Here is a 26,881-nt window from a genome sequence, read left to right on the forward strand (position 1 = left end):
GTTCTCAATGAATCTGATCAATTCATAAAAAGGTTTGACAGCTTTCCCTGCTTTTATTTTGTTTTGTTTTGAACTATTCTTTTATTAAGGCTGATTATAAGGGTTAGTTGGATTATAATAATTTATTTGTTTGGTACAAATTTTTAGAAAGTGAGTTTTATTTTTTAAATATATATTTTTTTAAAAGGAAACTTGTGAAATTATTTTAATATTTTGGTTGAGATGAAAGTATAAATAAACAATGTAGGATGTATAATATTTGGTGTTATTTAAATGAGGAAGAACAAACCTTTATCTCATCTCAATCAAGAGATGCTTTATTTTGTGATATAAAAAAATGAAGAAAGAGAACAAAAGTTTAGAAAATGATAAAGGTGTTATTAATTAGAGTCAACGGTGTGGGGTAGCTTTATTTTGTTTAGCATTATCAAACTGGAAAAGATCAAAATACCAAGAAAAATTATAATATAGGGTCTTGTTGGCAGCCGACCCATTAAAAAACATACAAAAATAAAAAAATTTAAGACGGCCTGGTGAGTATTCATTTTAATTGTGAATTGGGTTTAACTTTTTTATAAAATAAATTTAGGTTTATTAAAAATTTCTTGCTGCCTAGCTTGAGACCTTGGTCTTTTAAGAATTTTGAAGAAAAGTGTGAAACATAACCTTCTATATATCATGCTTAAGGAAGCTTCAATCATATGTTTTATTGTTGTTATGAGGGCACATGATCATTTTCAATCGAAGCATTCTTGAGCTTGTTTGTTTTAATTGAATCTTTTCATATTTCTTAATATTTTCAATTAAATTTGGTGTGTAACGTAGTAATACTTTACCACCCCTCAAATCATACTGTAATTCAATCAATGGACAAATTAAATAGAAACACTACAATGGATTTAATTCATTCTTTAGAGAATACTACTTACAAATACAATGTCTATTAATAGCTCATTTGATGTGGATTTTGTCTAAAAAAATATATTTATAAATTTAATATATCAAATCACTATCATTTTAACGATTAAAATATTCTTATTTTATAAATTAAAATACTCTTATTTTATTTTTATAAAATTATATTTTTTAATACAAAATAACATTATTTTTTAATGTTAAAAGTTAACGTTAACCCGACATGTCTAGAAAATTTGAGTTTGGATAAGCTTAAAATAAATGACAGAAGAATTATAAATAAAACAAGTGAATAAACGTATATTTTGCTCTGATTTTTTTTTTGATAATTAGATAAATAAATAATAAATTAAATTAAAATTTTTAAGAAATTATAAATTTATGTCACATTTATACCGTAAAAAAAATTGTCTTACGGGTGGATTTAATCCCACCTGAAATCCTAACATAGATCCGCATGTGTCCACAAATTTGATCTCTACTTCAACTTAAAACCTTACAAATAAAATAAAAAGTAATATTATAAAAATTCAATCAGCTAAAAATCCAATTAATTTCATTTTTAATCAAACAAATTTTATTTTTGAAACAACCCAAAAAAAAAACCCTCAAATATTCAACATGAAACAAGCTCTTAGACCATCTCCAACCGAAAAACCCATTTTTAAACTCATTTTGGTGTAAATGTCACGTCAAACAGTAATTCTACTCCAACCGAAAAACCCATTCTCAAACCCCAAAAAATATTCTTATAATATTATTTCTTACATCAACTTTAATAACTTTTTAATATTACCCATATTTTTTACAAACTTATAAATTACACCACAATATTATAATATCATCCAAATATTTTAAACTTAAATATAAATTAATTATAAAAATTTATTAAAAATTCAAAAATTACAATACACGAATAAAAAAAATACATATGAGATTGAAATAAAAATTATTCGTACAAATAAAAAGCAGATAAATTATAATAAAATTTAATGATTTATATATGCATTTAAAAAATATTATAACTTTTATCTTAAAATTAAAAATTAAAAATTAAAAATTAAAAAATTAATTAAATATTTTAAATAATTTATATAAACAAGTTTAATATTTAAATTAAACAATTCATATATTTGAAGGGTTTATTTATAAATTTATAAAGAATTTGCTGGAATGAACAGAAACTACGCAAATATGCGTTTTTTTGTTTGAAAAGAGAGTGTATTCTTATTTTGCAGGTGCATTTGCCGGAAAATGGGATTGCGTATGCGTTTGCCGTTCCCTTGGAGATGCCCTTAGTGAAGACAAGCTTTAAGTTTGAACTTATATATGATCATGTGTTGATCATACCTTATTTATTTTGAAAAAAACACAATCATTTAGAGAGTTGGATGTGATCCGAAAAAATAATTTCTCTATAACATCATTTGAACAAACCTATGCTAAATTGGAATATTAATTAGCTAGGCAACCTAATTCTTTCATATCATATTAGTATAATGTCATATTTTCCTACAATTAAAGGTAATTAAGTGGTTAAAATTATTAATTAATTAGTCAAATTAAGAGGTAGGACAATTAGAAGAAACAAACAAAGTTAGTTAGTCAACATTAGTTATGATTAGATTAGGTTGACAAATTAATTAGACAATTGACTTGTATTTTACTTAATGTACTCTTCTTTGTGTTGTCTATATCTGATTGGCCTGGGTTAATTAAGAATGTCCCCAAAATTGACTAATTAAACTCCAATAAAACATCATCATCATCTTCAACTAAATTCTTCCACATTACCAATAATATTCATGTCATTAAAATATTGCATTTCCTCAACTAAAGTGGTAAAAAAATAAAATAAAAACATAACATTTAAGTCTAAATATAAAAAATATTGCAATACACTTTTTAAATTATTATTATTAATTTAATAAAGTAGTATGATGTGCATATTAATATTAATGGCCCAATTTTAACTTAACTTGTGATATTTAATTTCTTAACTACAAATTTTGAATCTAATAAATTCCATATAATAGCTTGTTTTGGTATTAATTTAATAAAATAATGTTCTGAAATAAAATTTAATTATATATATATATGAACAAATTTAATAATATAGGTTCGTTCAACTACACCTCTGCACTAGACGTTTCCAAATAAATTGATATACAACATTTTTTTATTTAATATATATGCTAACTTTTTTTTTTATCCCTTTCCATATTATATATCAATAAAGATTTTACATTTATTATATTATTTAATTTGGTGGGTTACAAAATTTGAATTTGCATTGTGGAGCTCCGATAGTTGGTAACCCTAAACGATAATTTTTTTATATATATTTGTTGATTTTAAGAAACAATTGAGTATTATAAAGATAAAATTATAATTGATAAAGATATTTTGGTCCTAAATTCAATATATGTTTTTATTCAATTTTAAAAATTGGCCTTGGAGGAGAAAGTCTAAGCGGTTCACCTCATCTATGGGCCGGTCTACATACAATAGAAGTATAGAACAGTCTTAATTAACATGGGCTTTAATCTTCCAACTCAGTCCATTTACATTGGGCCCTTTCTTATTAAGAAATATCGTCCATTGTTTTAATTATCAAGGCTTTGCTGGGTATTCTTAATGGACTATAATTTCTGGTCTTTAATGAATGAAAATATGACTAGTTTGCTTAAATATTATCAAATAAAATAAATACTAGTTATATTTTTCAAAATTATTAATAAGTATCACATCACATCTCAATTAAACTAACAATTTTTTTTAAAATTCTGTTTGGAGTAATAACACAAAAGTACTTTTAATGCTCTAAACTAGTAATACTGAACAAACTTATTTATCTATTTAAAAAATAAACTCTAAAACAAATTGAAAGATAATTTTTGAATTTTCAATGACTTTTTTTAGCATGAACTCGTTTCATTTTCATCACTAATATTAACATGATTATGATTTGATCTTCCTTTTGTTCGATTCAAATATTTTGTTGACCTGAATTTTTTTTTTTTTCGAAATTTTATAATTTGAATAATAATATCAATCATTGGTGAGTCATTTGTTGTTTATATAGTGTTGTCAATTATAATTTGCCTTGCAATTTCTGATCTGAATTACTAAGAATGGTTTTCCCGAAACCGAACGGGAATGAGATGACATTTGGATTTTTGCACGTACCCTAATTCTTCTCGAACAATAAATATAATTAATATATAACATTAATAATACATTTATTTATTTTTCATATTTTATAATAGTTTTAAGTTTAATTCTTTATAATAATATAAATTTTAAATATACTATAATATTAAAATATTCGTTTAGATAATTTTATAATTTTGTTTTATTTTATAAATAATATTGTATAACGGTGCTTGCGGGGTTTTTCTGATATTGATCGAGGCGTGTGTTAGTAACAAAAAATTCAAGTGGAATGTGACGGGATGGTAAACACATTCTCCGCCCCGATTCGTCCAATTGGCATCCCTAGTTAATAACATTCCTTCGATAAAGGAAACGAAATAATTGCATTTTGAGTTAATTTTTAATTTTTCAAAATAAATAGTTAGTCGATCTAACTTCTTAAAGTTATCGTCACATTATAATTTTTTTGTGTTGTTACCTAACATCAGCTCAAGACAATTTTAACTTCCGTTCAAAATATTTGGTAGATATTATTTTATTAGTTGGTTCAACTTGTTTTTACTTCATCGATCACTTACGGTTCAAGAACTCAAATAGTTTATTTTTTTAGAAAAACTCTTACGAAATTGAATATCTTGATTTTAAAAATGTTATTTTGTATTATTTAATAATTAATTTATATATATAACTCGTTTTTGAATTTAACAAAAAATAATGTTCTATTTAAAAAATTATAAAATATAGATCGTAATATATTAGTGTACTCAAGAATATTTACTTGGACAGACTTTTTACAATAAAGTGTTTGACATATTTATTTTTCAATTGGCAAAAAGTGCGGAGTAATCTTGAAGATTTGATAAATCTAATGAATTATTTCCTTCACAAACAACATAAAATAAATATTTACACAATATGTAATATACTTTAATAAAATTCTCAAAATTTGAAGCTTTTTAAAAGTCCGATCATAGTGCATGTGATTTGAAGTAATTTACGCGTTCATTGCCGACGTTATGGCTCCTTGGTTACTCAACTTTTTGTGTGAAAAAAATAAATGCATTATTATTATTATTTAAAATTATTGAAATTTGGACATATTCTGAATGTGACATCTCATTCAATGGATCCAATATTACCATTAATAAAATAAAATTAGAGAGAATAATATATATAATATTTTAAAACAATAGTGTGGGACAGATAATTAGATATTTTCATTGTAGAAATGATGAAAGTGAGATGCTGGCAAAAATTAGTGCTAATTTGATTTTTCTAGCTGAATAATCTATTATAATAATAGCTTGAAAGGAATAAATTATTGTGTAGAAGCTTAATTAATTAAATCAATGGTTGGTTGTTGTTATGGGCATATTATATAATAATCTTTAGACTATGAAAAATTAAGCATTATAAGTTCCACTCACTATGAAGAAGCATGGAAAATATTATACTATAATGGGAGTGTTTAATTTCAATCTAAAATTAAAATTATAATTGTAATATTTTATTATTTATATCTTTCAAACAAAATATCTTGTTAATTTATCATTTACAATATTTTTATTCTTTTTATGGGTGGAAAACAAAATTATTTTCTTTTAAATTACTCTAATACGTTGTGTTTATCTAATATTTTAATAACATGATAATATTTATTTAAATTATTTTTGTTATAATTATAGTTATAATTATAATTTATAATTTTTTCAAATATAAGAATTAAAATTATAAATATAATATCAATTTCAATTCTCTTAGTTCAAGCACACTTAAAAAATTCTTCATTAATCTCTTTTTGTTGTGTTTTATCACATATAGCTTTGTTTGGATAAATTATTTTGAAAAATAATAATTATGTATCATTTTGAAGAGATCAATATTTTTTTTATTTTGGTTGAGTGATGCAATAAAAGAGACAGTACTATTTTTATTTTGTATGATTATTGAAACTAGCATTTAGTCCGTGCAAGCCCGTGCATTTGCACGAGTAATAATATAAAAAACCGTGAAAAAAATTACGGATAACATTCTTAATTTTATTTTTAACCGTTTTAAATTTATGGGTGGGTCAACACATAATTCGACCCAGGTATCCATTTACTCAACATCATTATATATTAGTTAGTTAAAAAGTTGAACTTATATTAATATTAAAACGTCCCGCATTTATCAAATTTGGTGTTTGAATTTAATATATAAAGTCTTTGTACCCTAGTTGGTTAAAGAGTTGTACTTGTTTTTGTTAGGTTGCAAGTTCGAAACATACCTCTAGCATTTTTAATTGTATTTTTAACCATTTTAAATTTAAAAACGGGTAAACCCACAATCCGACCCAAGTATCCAAATTAACCACAGCTCTCGACCCGGCAATCCGGACACTTTAAAAATTAAGCATCATTATATATATATATAGATAACGCCTAAATAATAAGGTCATTTGTAAGGATATATTATGTATGAGTGTGCATAATATGTTTAATTCAACATATTCACAATAATTTAAGACTTTAATAATCATCAATAAATAAAATCAAACTTAAATAATCATTAATTTATTAAGCTAACATATCAAAACATCCATTTCTAGCTATTGAAATAAGGTAAATAGTATGAAATGCTTATGAACATTTCAGAAAATAAGACTAGGTTGATCTCAACTTATTAACGTTATCTTATTCGTATTCACGTTTAATATAATTTTAGCTCGTTAAGCTTAATTATACACCTAACTTGTTATTTTTTTATTTATAATATTATTTAATAATTAATATTATATATATTTATTAATTTAATTTTAAATATTAATAAATAATTTAAATTAAAAAATAGTATATTTAAAAATAAATTATATTATTATATTAAATTTTATAATTTTTTGTTAATATATAATTTTAAATATTAATAAACAACTTAAATTAAAAATTAATATATTTGTAAATAAATAATATAAATATATTAATTTTTATAATTTAAAAAATATTTAATATAAATATAATATAAAAAATATATAGATATATATTAAAATATTTAATATTAAGATAATATAAGTTGATATAATAAAAAAAAGTAATTTATTATTATATATATCTTTTCACTCCTTTATACTTTCTCTATCTCTTACTCAATCTTTCAATTATAAATTTATTTTTGGTCTCTCACTTTCTTCCTTCCATCATTATTCATTTTTGTCAGTTTTGATTCATATAAATTTTTAGACTAATTTGATTTCAAAAATTATAATTATAAATTAAAAGTATATTTATATTTCATATTTTCCTTAATTATTTCATATATTAAAATATATATATATATATTATAAATAATAAATAAAAATATATTTAAATTTATATTTTATTGTTATAATAATTTTATATAATTACATAAAATATTTAAAATAAATGAAAGAGAATGAATAAAACAATTTAAAAGAGTTTAAATAGATAAGAGATTATAAATAAAATGATTAAAAAATAATGAAATAGATCAAAAAATAATGAATAAAAAATATTTAAAAGTAACGAAGATAAATGCGCTAAGATTATAAACTTAAACGTTGAGAAAAGAGGTAGAGAAAAAAATGAGTTTAAACTTAAAATGTGTTTTATTATAATTTTTTGTGGTGAATTTATTTTGCAAAATTATAATATTTAGAACTCATTATCAACGGTGCCATTAAGTTAAAATGAAACTAATTAGTTAGTATAAAATACTAAAATATATTATATCTTATTTTATCATATATTAATAAAATACTTTAATACTTTTTTAAAAATTCTCAAAAATATTATCTTTCATTAATTTAATTGAAAAAAAGTACCAAAGTATATCCTTAAAAGGCAACTTTAAAAGAGTTATGGGAGAAGGGATACTTTATTGAGGTGATATCTCTTATAATGAATAAAGTTTATGATTGAGACTCTCATATTTCAATTTCATTACTCAATCAAACAATTCTATACGGGTATTCAAATTAAAATTCAAATTCATAAACCATTGAAAAATAATCTTCATTATTGATCCAAGATCTAAGACAACAATCTCTTCCAACCCTAAAATTATTATAAAGATGACAATATGAACAACAAGACAACAACAAAAACACACAAGAACAAACAAACAAACAAGAACAGAAATAGATGAACACCAAAATAAACTAAACAAAGAACACAATCTTTTCATCTTCTTAATCTCAGATCTAAACACACAAAACAACAAATTACAATTCTACTGACCTGAATTCTCAACCTCCGGGCAGCAACAGCTCCAGACTATATCTTTCAAAGCCGGCCTGAGTTGCATATTACAGAACTCATTATACTCTAAGCTATCACCACCCGATTTCTTCACCTCCACAACCAGAAACGAAGGTGTAAACGCAAATATATCAGCCGCAATTCCAAGCTTTCCTCTCCGACCATTCACTTGTCCCTGCAGCCTCACACTAGTCGTGTTCTCTTCACCTCCACCCTTCTTCACCACATCAAACTTCCCAGCCTTCTCCGCAACCTCCTCCAACAACGATATCAAGCTGCTAGCCGACATCGTTGTTGCAAATCTAAGTTCTTCCTTATCTCGCCTTTTCTCCTCAAACAGAGGAGACAAATCAAATCCTTCAGATAAAGATATTATATGAAACGCATTCATCTCCTCATACCCTTCTTTACATAATTCATCATTCTTCTCCTTCATTACTCTTGGAACACTCTTCTTGAACCATACAGAATCCATGATTTTCGCTATCGAAATCCTCGAATTGGGATTTGGATCAAGCAATTTCGTTATCAATCTCCTGGATTCAGATGAGAACCAAGGTGGGCATTTGAAATCTCCTTTACAGATTTTCCTATACATAGCCATCACGTTATCATCTTGAAACGGTAGATATCCAGCAAGAAGAACAAACAAGATAACACCGCATGACCATATATCCGCCTTAGCTCCATCATATCCTTTCTTTCCGATCACCTCCGGCGCAACATACGCCGGAGTTCCACACGTCGTATGAAGTAAACCGTCTTGCCGGAGATGTTCAGCAAAAGCGCTTAAACCGAAATCAGTTACCTTAAGATTACCTTCATCATCAAGAAGTAGATTTTCAGGTTTTAAATCACGATGATAAACGCCACGGCTATGGCAGAAATCAACGGCGGAGATGAGCTGTTGAAAGTAATGTCTAGCCGATTCTTCACGAAGACGACCTTTTGATATCTTTGAGAAAAGCTCACCGCCGCGAACGAGCTCCATCGCGAAATATATCTTCGTTTTGCTCGCCATAACTTCATGTAATTCGACTATATTTGGATGCTCAACCATTTTCATAACAGAGATCTCTCGTTTTACCTGATCCATCATCCCTACTTTGATTATCTTCTCCTTCCCGACGACCTTCATTGCTACGCTCTTCCCGTTCTGTAGATTCCTCGCGTGGTACACTTTTGCGAAGGTTCCATGACCTAACTGCCGTCCGAGCTCGTACTTTCCTTTCAAAACGTTACACTGATCGATTTTTTCCACCATTTTTATCGGATCTACAAAGCTTGAATCCGATTTGTAAAGAAATTTACAGACGAAAGTAAAATTATAGATATATAGATAGATAGATTGTGTCTCTAGATAGAGACGATAAGTATGAGATCGGAGCGGCGATTAGAGGCGAATAGTTCACCCGTCTTCAACATGTTTCCGGTGACAATTCCGGCCACCGCCAATCTTCTTAGCTCTACCACCGATTTCAGCCTTTGAAAGCGAAGGTACTACCATCTCTCTGCATTCCCAAATAAGTTTTCCGATATTGATTTCTCTCTCTAGGGTTTCAGCCACCACTAATCTCTCTGCGATTTCGAAATCTCGCGATTTTCACTTTCTCTTTCAATAGTCATTGATCCTACTCCATTTTATAATCAGTTACAGGAGATGAAATGACGTGTTTACCCTTTTTTTCTGGTGTAACATCAGGTAAAGTGTATCGGACACGTGGCGGTAAATTATTGAGAGTTGAAGTTTGTCATTGTTAAGTAATCAGTAGAATAGTGCCACGATTCGAGTGTAGTGAAATGAAATAAAGTTACTTGATGTAATCACCTGCTTCGCAGGAAACCGCCATTGTTGATTATTTGATTTACGTTTTTACCCTTGATACATTTTTGGACTATCCTTCTACTTGATAGGCAAAAATCTTTGAGTATGTGACTGTCTTTGGTCTTTGAATGTTTCAAGAGTTATTTTTATTTTTTATTTTTATTAATTTGTTTAACACATTATTTAATACATAAATTATTTATAAGTTAAAAAATAATATGATAGTATTTTAAATCAATCACCAACCACTTGTTAAAAAAACAAAAAAATAAAATTGTATATTTATTTCAAAAATTATAAGAATTATTCAAGTAAAACGATAAAAATAACCTGAAAAAAAGAAAAAGACATGTTACCCAATATATTACACGACTACAATTATTAAATGTTAATGATTTTTCTCCACCCAGATAGTCCATAATAAAATAATTGGGATGTTAACTCAAATATGAAGGTCTTACATCTCAGTCGCATTTAGGTATGAATCTAAAAATTCGAATTAATTGAGTTTGAACTTAAAAAATAACGAATAAATTATGGATAAAGCGAAAGTTAATAAAGGTAATTTTGTAATTTTTAATTAGATAAAAAAAATCGTACACTAAATTAAAAAAGTTAAAAAATTAAGAGATAATATTACATTAATAATATATATATATATATATTAGGCGAGCTCCAGCCCATCCGAAACCTTACATAGATCCGCCCATAGTCGAATCAATTCAAACTTCTCAGCAACTAATCAAAGATTCGACAATGAATATGATAATATTACTCCACAAAAGACTTAAAATACAAATCACTCATCGACAATGTAAAAATATGTGAGTGAGATGTCAATTATTCAACTTTCTCGTGACACATAAAAATTTAATAATGAGTATCGTTTCATAAAAAAAAAAAAAAAAAATCTTGAATTAAATCTTTGTACTCTCAAATTTTTTCACAATCACATTAAATCATCACCACTTCTTTAACTATATTTTATTATAAATAAATTTATAAATATTTTAGTTAAAACAATATGAATAAATTGGTTATATTTTATAATAAATAAATAAAAATGAATGTAAGGATTTCTAAACTAGACACAATTATAAATTTTCTAAGAACACAGTTACCAAATATATACCAGACTTGTTTATGTTATAATATTTTAAAATGAAATATTAATTAAAATTGAAATTCAATACAAATTGAACACACTAACTACAAAAATTAAGGAGTACAAACAAAAATCAATAACTTAATTGTACAATAACAATAATCATAGAATTTAAATTAATTGAATTTCAAAACACATGTATAATTTTCTGCATAAAATTTCAATAATTTCAAAATATATAGTCGGTCAAATAAATATATATTTTGAGACACGGGGGTTTTGAATTAAATTAGATTAATTAATATCACTTGTCCAAACAAATAAGAATATTCTGATTATAATAGTTAGTAAAATGAAATGAAATGATAATAACAAAACAATGATAGTGATATAATAATAATAATATTTGTCACTCAATCCCATGTGATAGAATGCACATTCCAAAAAGAAACAACTGGGAAGAGTCATGTTAATTTTAGGCCTACCATTTAAGACTATCATTCTAATGGGGTGAGTTCTTCTTTCATAGTAAGAAAACAATTTGTCCACGACATTTATAGCGGTCGTTCGGTTGTTCTTATCGAAAATTATTCGACCATAATCGTAAAAATATTAAACTCGATTTACATTCAAAACGCTTTAATTCTTCGAAACAAACTAAGTAAAGAACAAATAATTAGAAACAATAATCTAGATTGATAATTAATGAATGAAAATTATAATTAGAGGAAACTGAGGAAGGCTTATTTGATTTGAACTTTAATCATTTGTGGGTCAACCAGACCAACCAAGAACAAATAAATTGTATTAGTTAATTGTTTGTTACACATGATGAACATCGTCATCACCATCAACATCCTTGTCTCTTTCTTATATATATACAATTACACTTATAAAACAAATACAATACAAATTTCTCTTCTTTTAAAATTATTTAATATGAACATTATAGAGCATGTATATATGTATTTAATTATTCAATCTATTATCATTTTTTAAATCAAATTATATATCAATTAAAATATAAAGCATAAATTTATGTTTTAAAGAATTAATAAACCAAAAAAGTGTCATCTTATTCTTCTATCACAACTTTTTAAATATTAATACTAAGAATAATTTAATTATTTTATTCAATATTCATTTTTACATCAAACACAATGTTCTTATGATAACCCGAGACCATACCTTAATAATTTAAGTTTTAATAATCTAATAAATGGATATTAGTTTTCAATTAAGTTGAAAAAAAGTTTTCTCAATTATGTGTCACATTTAAAAGATACACGAGATAGCCTAAGGCATTTTACCCTCACACGGCCACCCAAGATAAATAAAAAACCACAAAATTTGATTCCTAAGTAAAAATATGTGTTAACAAACTAAATTATGTTAGTACTATCTTTAAAAGTAATATAAATTCATTATATTTGTTTAATATAATATAAAATACAACTACTAAATTGAAAATTAAGAATAATTTTTTTTTTATTTTGGTTTAGTGAATCCAAATCGAAACAATATTAAAGTTATATATTAAGAAAAACTTCATACATGGATAAGAAGATTTCTGATTTGGATTTCTCATTTAATAAGAACCGCGCTCGATAATTTCATCTTCGATCATCTTGGGAAAGCATCATCACATCTGTCAAGGAAATCGGAACAGATATATACCTTCGATTCGGTGGATCAAAATAAAGAAACGGTACAAAAATATGAATAATCATTGAATAAGAAAATATTTAATGTATATATTAAAAAGAAAAAAAAACAATAATTTAGTTAAAGAGGGCTAATTTGATTTGGAAATTAAGATGCAAATACTCGTGATTGCGAATAAACTATTATACTAATTTAAATGAATAAATTGAATCAAATAATTTATAACACTAGATAGATTAACAAATAAATTTAGGAATAAATTATGAATAGTATGATAAACATAACATAAATAAAGGGTGAATATGATTTAAATTGCAAGTGTTGTAATTAACTGCATTATGCAGTGGCTTCACATGATAACATGGCCCAGCAAAGATTCTTTCTAAAAAAAATCCATGGTTTCAACGGTCACAAAACGTAGCTGTATTTCATTTAGAAACCGCGACAGAAGACAATGACAGAGACAGATCGACCACAATTCATCAGGGCCGTTGATCATGTACTATAGTATCACTCACGTGCCACCACATAATTTTTCATTTATAAAAAAATTGAATTATCTAACCGCTTTCAAAATTCTTTGAAAACCACGCCCGTTGAAAGAGGCGTTGATCTAATCCATACATAGGATATGGATGTGTTTCTAATTCAAGATATTTTTATTTATTTATTTCTCACAAATTAAAGAATGTCACTCTATTTAAATAAGGTGTATTTATTAAAAATTAAACTTAAAACCTTTAGTTAATCATTTTTATATATTCTTTAATATATATATATATATTATTGAATGTTTATAAATTTTGCAACCATCAATTAATTGAAACGAACATTCTACATTTAAAAAATATTTATGGACATGAATATTCCCTCTATTCATATAAATATGAGAAATTTAATGAAATGACTTGTTTTAACATGGATCAGTTTTAACATGATGATAACAAATAAAATGCTAAAAAAATGTTTGAAGATCAAGGGACAATAACATGTCAAGATACGGTTGGTATTTCTATAGATAATACTCATTTTATAAATATCCTTGAATAAATTGAAAAAATGAAAAACAAATTATTTAGTGGCAAACAAAAGGTAACATGAATTGAGGGACCACAAATAGGGATAACATTAGTACCCATAAATTCGGATTATTTAAATCGGTTTTAAAGCCAAGATCGAAAATGAGCATCGAAGAAGAAAGTCCCATGTTGGGTTCAAGGTCGGGACGAGAAATGTGTGAAAGTCGTCCCAAAATCCTAATATCGAATGTAATATTTTATAAAATAAAAATTAGTATGGGCTACCTATAGAAGTATGTATTTATTCACTTTCCAACAAAATTAATAAAGGAACCTATATATTTGTATTTTTTCTATCGATCTAACTCATTTTCCTTGATCCACCTGTAACAAATTTCTACCACTCATTGTCAATGGAGAAAAGATCCTCACACTCAACTATCTCTTCTTACAAATACTAGAACACTAGGTTGGATGTATCTTAGCACAAGTCGAAATACTAGGTTGGATTTATCTTAGCACAAGTCGATTCGGAAACAATCAATTTTTATCTTCACGGGTTCATATATATCCCACGAGATCAAGAGTTTGCTAGTGTTTTTTTATTTGCTTACTCATTTTTTTAATTATTATTATTTAACAAATTTATGAGACAAACTAGTATTTTTAAATCGATATGAGATTTACTTGCGACCTTTAACAAATTGATATGAGATTAATTATTGATATTTATTAGTATCTTTTTAGTTTATTGTTGTACATATTTATAAAATACTGTCTAATTCAATTAGAACTTATTAAAAGAACTCAAATGATTAATAATGATGAAAAATACTATGTAGCTCCTAACTTTTCTTGTGTTGTTAAAAATAAGTGCATTTAAAATTATAATTTATAACTGTGTTAAAATGTATTTTGTGACGAAATTTTATTAAAATTAATAAAAACTATCTCTATTCAATTTTTTTCAAAATTTTCATTACATTTCATATTTTTATAGTCACTCAAACAAACTTGACCATTAGAATGCGTAAATCTTAAATTAATACTATTTTTTTTTTATAAAAAAATACGTTTAAAACATGATAAATTAATTAGAAAATTAAAAATATTATATTAAAATAATATGACAGACGTTTTGTCCATTTAGAAAAAAAACTCCAAATGGTTAAAATTTTGATACATCGAGCTCTATATAACACAATTCAAAGTTCGAGCCACATTTGATGAACACGACCTAAATTCGGGCTTGATATATATTTAAACAATGTTTCAAATATTATCTCACATAAATCAATAAATTAATATGAAATAATTGAAAATAAAGTGTTTTCAAATAAAATTATTGACATTCAACCTCCTATTACTTCCATTTGATGCCATGCATTTCCAAACTAACATTAATATCATCTAACATAATTTTGTGATTTCTGAAATTAAAACTCACTATCTTGTACTACAAGAAGAGTAACACCTAATTAATTTGGCATTGAATATCAATGAATTATTATTAGTATTATTGTTGTGACACAATCTTTAATAATATACATGAATTCATATAGAAATAATTGTACACCATAGTTCTGTCTGTCTTCCCAGAACCGTGCCCCATTTCATTGAATAATTTTTTATATAAAAGAAAGAAAAACCCAACTGACTCATAAAAATATATTTATTGATTCCCTTCTTTCTTACTTGTGAGAGGCCACTCTGACATTATGAACCCTTTCTATACATGTGAAGAATCATCATAATGCAAGGACATAAAGAAAGAGAGAAATAAAAGATAAGATAAGATTAAATAATTTAATTTAATTTATCTACTTCAATAATTTCCAATTCAATAATATTATTTCATTTATATACAACCTAAAAATTAGATAAATTAATTGTTTGGTGGTGACTCTATCCTAACCATGTACAATGTGACACCTTTCATGATTTGTTTGTTAGGTCATAAAGGTTGAAAATAACTCACTTATTTGATCATAAAGTTCATCAAAAAGTTTTACAAATTAAGACATTTTGTGACAAAAATTATTTACCTAATTATGTTCTTACCCAATTATTTACCTAGCTAATTTTATCCTCATCCATTGACATATAAGACACGAAAATACTACTAATTGGATGTCAATTTATGACTAAATGACAATTTTAACGAGGAATTTTATAAAGATAATAGAAAATTTAATTACATGTAATTATCTCAACCTCATGTATTTATGTTTACCAAATAATCAGATGACCAGCTGTTTGATAATTAATTCTATGATTGCCTGAATTGGTGGTTGATTAATCACATCTTTAGCTAATCACATATTTGGTAGCTTTATCTTTTTCTTATGGATATAGAATTTTGAAATTAACTTATTAAGATAATTTTAAGTGATAAATGTCTTATTTAAGAAAGTACATATCTTTGGTTTGATATGATCAAGTTATAATGGAAAGATATGACAGAAAGCAAGAAAGCCAAAACAAGGACCAAATGAATTTGACTATGTTTTTTACCATAGAATTGTCATTCGCCTAGGTTTTAGTGCTAGTTCGAAAACATCTAGTTTCATTACCTATTGTGTCCAGGCGGACTTACTTCTTTGTATAGAGCTTCTTCGCTACTTCAAAACCGAAGAAAACAATCTATAAAAGAGAGATCGGTTCCCTTCCCGATGCAGTTCACGATGCATAGCTGCCAACTAGCTAAGCTAGGTAGTTTTTTTTGTTATAATATCTTACTTAGAATTATCTGATTTAATTGAGAGACTCACTAAAACAGATTGTACTAATTATTCTCTGAAAATAATTCAAGTCACAAATCTTGAAGTTATATTTTGATAAAATTAATTGAGAGATGACCAATATTATATAGAGGGATACATCGGAAGCCCAACAATCCTATGGGCCATGACTTATCTATCAAAGACAATAAAAAAACTTTAAAAATCACTTAAAAGAAATTATTAATAATTATTTGTTACGTCCAACAAAATATTTTTATTTATTTATAAACTTGAAAAACAAACTATAATATAGATATATAGGAATACTTATTTTACAAAAATCAACATGAGCAGCCCAAGATACAACTTATTTATTGACATATGAGTCTATGACCACTTTTAACAAATAAAAATAAAAATATGTTTATTTAAGGTTTTAATCTTTTACTTAAGTTTACAAAAGATAATTAATCAAATAAATTTACTTTATTAATTTTAGCTAAACTATTATAAAAACAAATAAGAATGACATAATGTCTTTCAATTCCCAACCTCATGTTAGGGCCTTGTTCATAACTCTTGTTTTATAATTGATATGGGCTTGATAGTGCTGTTCAAATCATTAATTTTTGGTTAGCTTAAGAAAATGTATGCATTTCTTATATATTTTTTAGTTAATAACTTAAAAGTAAAAAATATCATGATTTCAATGTCAATTTCTTTATTATATATATTTTTAATCCTATAAAGAAATATTCAATTATTTTATATCTTTTATGGTTACCCATCAAAGTAACTCACTGGTAAAAGTCGACTTAAGATGTTATGGTTTGATTCCAACTATAAGCGCTATAAGCACTTTAAGTTGAAGTGGAACAATATATATCCGGTAAGGCATTACTTCTGAATGATCATATTTTCTTAATAGTCATTGAATAAATGGGCCAGACCCAACTATAGTTGAATACGCTATATAGTAATGCATTACTTCTGAATGACCCTATCTTCTTAAAAGTCATTGAATAAATGGGCCAGGCCCAACTATAGATGAATAGGCTATAGAGTCACTTGAAAAATAGTCTGTTAAAAAGTATAACTAAAAGAAGTAATTGAGTCCATTTGGATTTTGGGTTTCCTCAATAGCCCAAGCCCAAAATATTTCATAAAATGTTGATTGAAAATAAATAAAAATCACATCAATATTTATGTCTAGTTTGTAAGGATAGGATGATTATTTTTTCATTATGTGACGGTTAGATATATAAATAATTCTAATTAGTCATAGAAATCCAAAATAAAAAGTAATATTTGAATGATATTTTTTTTATTATATTATAATTAGGATTTTATTTTTAACTAGTATATATAAAGTATAAACACATTATTATAATTATAAAAATTATATTCAATCATAATAAATAAAAATATATATATATATATATATATATGATTTTATTGACCATTAATGATACACAAATATTATTTTAAATTTATTATATTAGTTTAAGTGATAATATTTTTTTAATAAATTAAAGATTTTAGATTCCATTATGAAGCTTTCTTATTTGAAAAGAGGTTATGCATAGGTATGAAAATAAGTCATATTGGGTCAAAGAGTCATTTATCATCCTTCCCGCCTTTTTCAATTTCGAGAAATCATCGCGAAACACGGTTTATAAGTTATGACATACAATTTAAAATATATATATTTTTATGATGAAATTAGATGAAAGAATGTTTTTATGTAATATAGTAAAATTTTATAAAAAAAAATTATCTATAAAATATAAAAAATAAATAAATATATTAATAATGTTACATTTTAAAATATGTTTAATAGTTTTTCAACCTAATCGAGATAGATTCAGAGTAGAGTAAGGTGGAGACAATAACATCTTCGCCCAATATTCGGTCAAATACTAGTCAAACAAAAAAACTCAAAACAACCTATTGAATTGAGATTAAAACCGCATAACTTGAATTATTTGTTAAAAAAAAATGTTATTATAATCTCTTTAATTTTATCTTAAAGCGACCAGAACAGTAGCAAATTCATAGGTAAATTATCAAGATCCTTAAATACATGTTCTGATGTCCCATTAATGATTAGTATTAGTGTAATAACATGCATTGGTTATCAATTATCATCTATACAATGGTTTTCATCAAAAATATATAATAATATTGGAGTCCAGCTATAATAAATAATTAATAAAATAGACATCAATTTAAATATTAATTGTTTTACATATGTGTCAGTTAACAGCAACTACACGACAATTTCTGTAGACAGACATCTCGCAAATCCGAAAAAAATCACCGATTACCACATGCACAAGTCAACGGAATTACATGCAACTACCAGCTAAGCTAACAACTAACTTTTCATTATTATTAATGATAACTTTTATAGTGTAAGAAAAATAGTTTATAAAATAATTAGTGACTGTTTTATTTTTTAAATTGATAAGTTTAGTTATGTTTAAACTATTATTGTGTTTTATTATTACATGAACAATTAAAAAAAAAAGTAAATTCTTTCTTGGCGTGCCATATGTAATTTGGATTCTTGCTTCTTTCATACTCATCTCTCTCATTCTGTCGGGTCTAGGCGTGCCACTGTCAATTTCTTATTTTATACATAAATATTCAATATATATAGTAAATATTTATTAAAAAAAAAAAAATTATTTTATTATTATAATTAATTATCAAATTACTTTATTTATGAATAAAAATATTAAAATATAACTTTATCTTACTTTTATTAATTTAAATTTAAAATAATACATTTTAATCATTCATTCTAAAAAACACTAAAATAACCCATATTTCTATATTAACTAATTTCATTTTAATTTTAACAAAACTATCCATTTAAAAAAATGAAGCACAGTCTTTTAAATAAATACTTAGGCATTGAGTTCGATGAACTATATAAAAAAAAATACAAATATAATCAAACAATATTTCATCCCTTTTAATTAATTACATTACTTAATTAATTAAAATATTTTATTTTAAAAAAACATTATTTATTATTATATAATAATATATTTCAAGTCTAATACTATATAAAAAAAAAATTATCGCCTCATCAACATTTTTAAATAAACAATTACCGAACAAACTCTTAAAACAAAAAAAATAAAAAATCTTCTAATAAAGCATTGAATTCTATTACAATTTAGGCTTCTAAGATCAATATTTAGACAACAATTATAATAATGTCATTATTAAAAATGGTCATAGTTTTTCAAATAAACTAAATATTCAATGTATAAACCCACTCCTACACGGCTCAATACAAGGTTTCATGAATTTATTAATATGAATATGAATTTTCTACTCCAATTATTACCAAATCATACAATTTTGATATTAACTAAGTTTTTAATAATGTATAAAAATACTTCTTTTATCAATTACACAAACTAAAAAAGTTATGACTTAACTGAATATATATATTAAATTTATAGTTTAAATGTAACCATTAATTAATATAGTTGATTGAGACATTAATTAATTAATTAATTAATCAAGATTTTGATATCCTCGTGTCTAAATTTGTTGATAGCGGTTTGTAATTTTCCGTTTTTGTTCACAGAATTCAAATGTTTGCGGTTCCTCCCTGGTCCCATTACATACCTACTCAAAAGACTCAAAATCAATCAGTCATTTATTTTATTTTATTTATTTGAGATAACTCCATTTAAATTATTAATCCAATATATTTTTTAAAAAAAGAAGATAGATACCCAACATTATTTAATTGATTTGATTCACAAGGATTCAAAGTGTTAGCTTTCAACTTGACTTGACTTATCATTGCTTTCCCCATAAATTACTTTATTTTCAATTTGACTTTATATCCCCACTTTCATCTATCTAAAAATGTAGTTGAAAAATGACAAATACTAGTTGTAAGGAAGAAAACAACCCAACAAGAAAAATAATAAATAAATCAGAATCTATCTTTTTAGTAATACAAAGTTTTAAAAAGTTGAGATAAATTAAAAAAAATAGAAAAAATTATAGATAAAACAAGTTTATAAATATAAATTTTATCATTTATTTATAATTCATGAAATTAAATTAAAAAATTTATAAATAAAGTCACGTCAACAGTTAAAAAATCAAATAAAAAATGTTTGGTTTTGGGTGAAGGCCACCTTAACCTAACATCCTAATTTTGTCTTAAATTATCATATGTTTTTAAGTGTTTTTTTACACTAAACTCTTGATATGATACTAAAAAATTCAAAATTTTATACCAATGTAACCCAGTAATAATAGTTGATTAAAAGACCAAAATATCACAAGTTCGATTACATATGAAAACCCTTTAAATTTAGTGGGTCATCACGGTGGAATATTAGACTAATTTTTCTTTAATGCTCCAACCATAATAAAAAAAAAAAAAATCCAATATTTTATACTTTACAAAAGTAAAAAAAATGAATAGTGTTGCCTAACCTTAACAACTACTCAAAAACTACTTTCACCTATTGAAAAAGTAAAAGTTGATTTTATGATGTCCCCTTAAATGTTAATGTGGGGACATGAAAAGTAAGTAAATCTATTTGATTAATTATCACTTTTTTTATGACAATCATCAATACATTCTCCAAGTTGAAGGAAATAACAGTTGCTTAAGATTAAATTATATTAAATTTAGATGCAATTATGCAAACCACCTTCTTCTTTTATCATTATTCTTTCACCCCACCAAAAATCACCCAATTCTTACCACAAGATTTGTCATAAAAAGGGTTATTTAAAAAACCCAACTTGACACAAAGACAAAACAAAAACACTCTCATAGGTGGTTTGTTCTTTCTGTTGGCATTGTTCATATGCATCACTTGCAAAGCTGCAAAACCAGATAATTCTGAGGTGAGAATTTCATTCCATTTTCTTGTAAATTGGAGCCACAATTCAGTCAGTTTTTGGCTTCTCTCAGGGAAAAGCTCACCGGAAAACACTCCTGGATTAACATAATATTGATTCAAGAACCAAAATACAGTTGGGATGCAGATTTAATGAAGAAAAAAAATCTGAATCGGCCCCATCTCCATTTATTATGAGGCAGAGATGACGATTAAAAGCTAGAGAGAAAGAGAAAAACCAGAACTGATATTTGTCATTCCATTTCCGATATTTTTCTTCATCTTTCTCAAATGGGTTTTACTTTTCTTGGCTTCTATAACTCCATTTTTATTCTATCTCTGTTCTTCATACCTTCAATTTGTCAACAACCCAATACAGATGGATACTTCGTATCCATTTTCTTACAGAAAATGGGTTTAACCTCATCTCGAGGTTACAATTTCTCTTCTTCAGTTTGTTCATGGCAAGGAGTTTTCTGTGATTCAAGTCAAACCTATGTTCTAGGGTTGAAAGTTTCTGGATTAGGTTTATCCGGTTTGATTCCTGATAACTCCATTGGTAAACTCTCAAAGCTTCAAACTTTGGATCTGAGTAACAACAAAATCACCAACCTTCCTTCTGATTTCTGGAGCTTGGGTTCACTCAAAACCCTTAATCTCTCCTTTAATCACTTCTCTGGTTTACTTCCAAGCAACATTGGTAATTTCGGTCAGCTTGAAGTTCTTGATTTTTCGAACAATAACTTCTCTGGGAGTATTCCAGAAGCTGTAAGCTCACTTACCAGTCTTCAAATTCTTAAACTTGACTTAAACGGGTTTGAATCAAGAATCCCATCTGGGTTAATGAACTGTCATTCTCTGGTTTCCATTGATCTTTCTTCAAATCGTCTTACTGGGTTTTTAGCAAAAGGGTTTCTATCTGCATTTCCTAAACTCAGATCGTTGAATCTTGCTGGGAATGAAATTCAGGGACAGGATTCGGATTTTTCTGAAATGATTTCAATCAGTTATCTCAATCTTTCAAGAAATCTCTTTCAGGGTTCTGTTGTAAGTGTTCTTCAGGCGCCATTGGAGGTTGTTGATTTGAGCAGGAACCAGTTTCAAGGACATATTTCTCAGGTAAATCTCAAATCCACATTCAATTGGTCTAATTTGGTGCATTTGGATTTGTCTGAGAATCAGCTTAGTGGAGAGATCTTTAGTAAATTCAATGAAACCAGGAATTTAAAACACCTTAATCTCGCTTTCAACCGGTTTAATTCTCAACGTTTTCCTAATATTACTATGTTATTGGGTTTGGAATATCTGAATTTGTCCGGGGACAATCTCATTGGTCGTATTCCTGTTGAAACCTCGACAATGAGGAGTCTTGAGATACTGGATTTATCGAGAAACCGACTCAACAATCGATTGCCTAGTTTGGGTATGAAAGGTTTACGAATCCTGGATGTTTCGTATAATAACATGACAGGAGAAATACCAATGGTGATATTGCAGAGATTGTTATCCGGAATGGAGAAATTCAACTTCTCATATAACAACTTTACCCTTTGCACCTCTGGATTCCCTGCTGAAACGCTTAAATCCGCATTTGTTGGATCGTTAGATAGCTGCCCAATTGCTGCAGACCCGGAGAAGATTCGTCGAAAATCTAATCAACATAAAGGGCTCACTCTCGCTTTCGTTACGATCACGATCGCGGTTGTGTTTTGTTTGCTCGTGGCATTGTTGTTTCTAGCGTTTGGTTATCGGAGGAAACGTAGGACGTGGATTGTAAAACATGATTCTTCTTCTTACAAAGAAGAAACTAATATTTCAGGGCCATTCTCGTTTCAAACTGATTCAACGACGTGGGTTGCTGATGTTAAGCTGGCGACGTCTGTCCCTGTTGTTATATTTGAAAAACCGCTGTTGAATTTCACGTTCGCGGATCTCCTTTCGGCGACTTCGAATTTCGAGAGAGGAACTTTGCTTGCAGAAGGGAGATTCGGACCGGTTTATCGAGGTTTTCTACCTGGTGGAATCCATGTTGCGGTTAAAGTGTTGGTTCATGGTTCTACAATGACTGATCAAGAAGCTGCGAGAGAGCTCGAGTATCTAGGAAGGATCAAACACCCGAATTTGGTTCCTTTAACGGGTTATTGCTTGGCCGGGGATCAGAGGATCGCGATTTACGATTATATGGAGAATGGTAATTTGCAGAATTTACTTCATGATTTGCCTTTGGGAGTTCAAATGAATGGAGATTGGAGTCGAGATATTTGGGACGAGGATGATAACGACGATAATGGTATTCAGAATGTCGGGTCGGAAGGGTTGTTGACGACTTGGCGGTTTAGGCACAAAGTTGCTCTCGGGACTGCTCGAGCTCTAGCGTTTCTCCACCACGGTTGTTCGCCTCCCATCATTCATAGGGATGTTAAAGCTAGCAGCGTTTATCTTGATTCAAATTTGGAGCCGAGATTATCTGATTTTGGACTGTCAAAGATTTTCGGAAATGACATTGAAGACGAGATAGCTCGTGGGTGTCCTGGCTATGTTGCACCTGAATTTGTCCAACCGGAGAGTAATCCTCCAAAGAATTTGACTCCTAAATCGGATGTTTACGGTTTTGGTGTCATTCTTTTCGAGCTAATCACTGGGAAGAAACCCGTGGAAGATGAATACCCTGATTATAGCGATGAAGATGGGAAAGAAGGGAATCTGGTTAACTGGGTGAGAGGATTAGTGAGGAGGAATCAAGGGTTGCGATCGATTGACCCGAAGATCGTGGGGACTGGCCGCGACTTCCATTTGGAGGAAGCGTTGAAGATAGGGTACTTGTGCACGGCTGACCTTCCGTTCAAACGACCCAGCATGCAGCAGGTTGTTGGTCTTCTTAAGGACATCGATCCCCTTAGGAATCTATAGGAGTACTAATTCGCATCTTTTGTTGTTGTTTTTGTCATTTATTTTACATGCATTGTAGTATTTGAACGATCATAAATTCTTGAAATTTGTTTATTTGCAATACTTAATTTAGATTGTTCCTAATGAATCGAATCGGCAACATTTGATCCTAATATAAAAAGAGAGTTTTAAACAACATCTTGTTCTAGTTCCTTGACGACGGTTTTAGGATGATGATTTTTACTGTCACTATAGCCTCCATAAATATAACAACAAAAACCCCAAAAAGTTATGATCAAAGAAACAACCTTAAAACCACTCATAGGATCACGCAACACAATCACAGCGACAATGGTCGTGATCGGAACCCTAACCGCATTCAACACTCCAGCCAATACAGTTGACGACAGATAAAGCACAGCCGTTCCTCCCAAAACCCCAACCTGAAACGTAACAGCACTCCAAACCAGAACCAACCAATACCCGGTTTCACCTCCACGAAAACTTCTAGATTCCAAAACCATCCCTTCGAATCCCCCAGTCACAATAACTCCAACTGTAGTGAAAACGAATGCGAAAAGCGATACCATCGCCTGCTGTTCTAACACGACATGAAACGATCTCCTACCAAGAAGTTTCACGAAAACAAGTTCTGAAAGTGCAAATATGAGACCGTGTAGAGCAGATCCAAGAATGTCTAATACGAAACCGATAATGTATTGTTTATCCGTCACGTTTCCATACCTATCTGAATCAGAGTCCAAACCGATAATTACGACAGCAGATGTGATTATGACGACTGAATTTAACGTGGAGGCGGTTACTCTGTTCTTCACTAGGAAATAACCAAACAGAGCGGAGAAAGCTAGAGAAGATGAAGCTAAAAGTGAGGCAGTTGAAGCAGGAAGATAAGCATAGGCATAAGCATACAATAGATTGTCAATTGCACTTAGAAAACCTAAAACAATGTAAGAAAGTAATAGATTGATGTTGATAGGAGTCGGTATGGTTTGTTTACCGAAGATGAAAGAAGGCAAAAGAACGGAAACAGTGAGAGGCCATCCGGCAACTGCAAACCAAGAGATGATCCATTTACTTTGGCCGCCATTAGAGAAATATAAACGAGATAGGATGCTCGAAGCTGGAAATGCAATCAGCATCGCTGCACTACTTATGAAGAGTAGGATCCAATGTGAGATGGGTTCGCGATTGTACGTGTTCATAACCATTGCTCTAAATCTAGAAAGCTTTTCCAATTTCGATGAAGCCTTCTCCATTCTGATTGTTTCTTCCATGGATCAACAAATAAACAACGAGAAATGAAATTGTAAATGCGATTAAGTTTGAATTTCACGAGACGAACTGATTGATCAACGGATAAAAGCGTACAAAATCGTGAAATTAATACGTAGGAAGAAGAAGAAAGCTGGTTGAAGTATCGAATTCTGCTTCACGAATAAGAAGGTCTGCGTTATTTATTGGCACCAACTAACCAACCATATGCAGAAATTTCTTACCAACTCTATGGAATAATTTCTAGAAATCAAAATTTTAACCTTTAACTTTAAATGAAGCAATTACATCCTCTTAACTTTTTTAAATTAAGACCTTTTTCAAGACTTTAAATTTATATATATTGGAAAAAATGTCCAATTAAGTACATATTGAATTAAATATACGACAAGATTAAACATTAAAGAGTTCAATAAAACGTTATGAATTGACAAGACATTGATTATCAAGTATGACATTGTTACAATTTGTTCGATGACTGTATATAATTTTTTTTGTTGGGAGAAGTTTTGGGAGTCAAATATTTCATCCAACATCTCGTTATTTGGATGAAATATTATTTATGATGGAATTCTTACGAATGATATGTGAATGAAAAAATGTTTATTATGGTAGGTCGTTGTCGTATGTGTCACGAGAATGTTGAATCGATAACTCGATTACTTTTACATTGTCGATGAATGACTAGTATCTGAAATCTTTTGTGCATTATTATTTTGCTTCAGTGTGTGATATTGTAGTTGTTGAGAAATTTAGATTGATACAGCTAATATGACATTCCTATATATTTGAATTATCGTCTAAATTATTTTTAGTGAACTCTAGTTTGAGAGAAATCGTGATGCATATTATTTATAATGCTATTATTATATTATTTTCTAAGATACGTTCCGAAAAGTCGATAGAATAGGTCTGGGGAGTTTAATCGTTCGATAGCTTATTGGGACTTACGACTTATCACGTTACCCAATAGAAAAAAATATAAATCCAATAGAACACCTATTGGAATCGTTCTTCTCGTGTCAATGTTTTGTAGTTGTGTGCTTAAACGATTTTTATTATTTTTAATATACATGAATCATTTTTAAAAAAAGTTTAAATTTGCATATATTATTTGCTGTATGAGGTTCTTATGCCTGTGTAGTT

At 27.8% G+C, this 26,881-nt stretch overlaps 3 protein-coding genes and 1 non-coding gene across 4 annotated transcripts; 1 reads left to right on the forward strand and 3 right to left on the reverse strand.

Moving 5' to 3' along the window:
* Nucleotides 1-8,060: 8,060 nt before the first annotated feature.
* LOC124912399 (CBL-interacting serine/threonine-protein kinase 6) lies at nt 8,061-9,947 on the reverse strand. The gene has a single exon (XM_047453012.1). The coding sequence runs from the start codon at nt 9,589-9,591 to the stop codon at nt 8,299-8,301; it is 1,293 nt and encodes a 430-aa protein (XP_047308968.1). The 5' UTR covers nt 9,592-9,947; the 3' UTR covers nt 8,061-8,298.
* Nucleotides 9,948-12,811: 2,864 nt separating this feature from the next.
* On the reverse strand, nt 12,812-12,909 carry LOC124913495. Its single transcript, XR_007096741.1, has one exon. It is a non-coding gene; the product is annotated as a small nucleolar RNA Z103 (small nucleolar RNA).
* Nucleotides 12,910-21,465: 8,556 nt separating this feature from the next.
* Nucleotides 21,466-24,590, forward strand: LOC124912396 (probable LRR receptor-like serine/threonine-protein kinase At2g24230). The gene has a single exon (XM_047453010.1). It carries the CDS (start codon nt 21,845-21,847, stop codon nt 24,461-24,463), a length of 2,619 nt encoding a protein of 872 aa, XP_047308966.1. The 5' UTR covers nt 21,466-21,844; the 3' UTR covers nt 24,464-24,590.
* Nucleotides 24,527-25,822, reverse strand: LOC124912400 (probable purine permease 5). The gene has a single exon (XM_047453013.1). It carries the CDS (start codon nt 25,735-25,737, stop codon nt 24,631-24,633), a length of 1,107 nt encoding a protein of 368 aa, XP_047308969.1. The 5' UTR covers nt 25,738-25,822; the 3' UTR covers nt 24,527-24,630.
* Between the last annotated feature and the right edge of the window lie 1,059 nt (nt 25,823-26,881).

The sequence above is a fragment of the Impatiens glandulifera genome, chromosome 8, assembly GCF_907164915.1.
Source record: "Impatiens glandulifera chromosome 8, dImpGla2.1, whole genome shotgun sequence".
Classification (NCBI taxonomy): domain Eukaryota; kingdom Viridiplantae; phylum Streptophyta; class Magnoliopsida; order Ericales; family Balsaminaceae; genus Impatiens; species Impatiens glandulifera.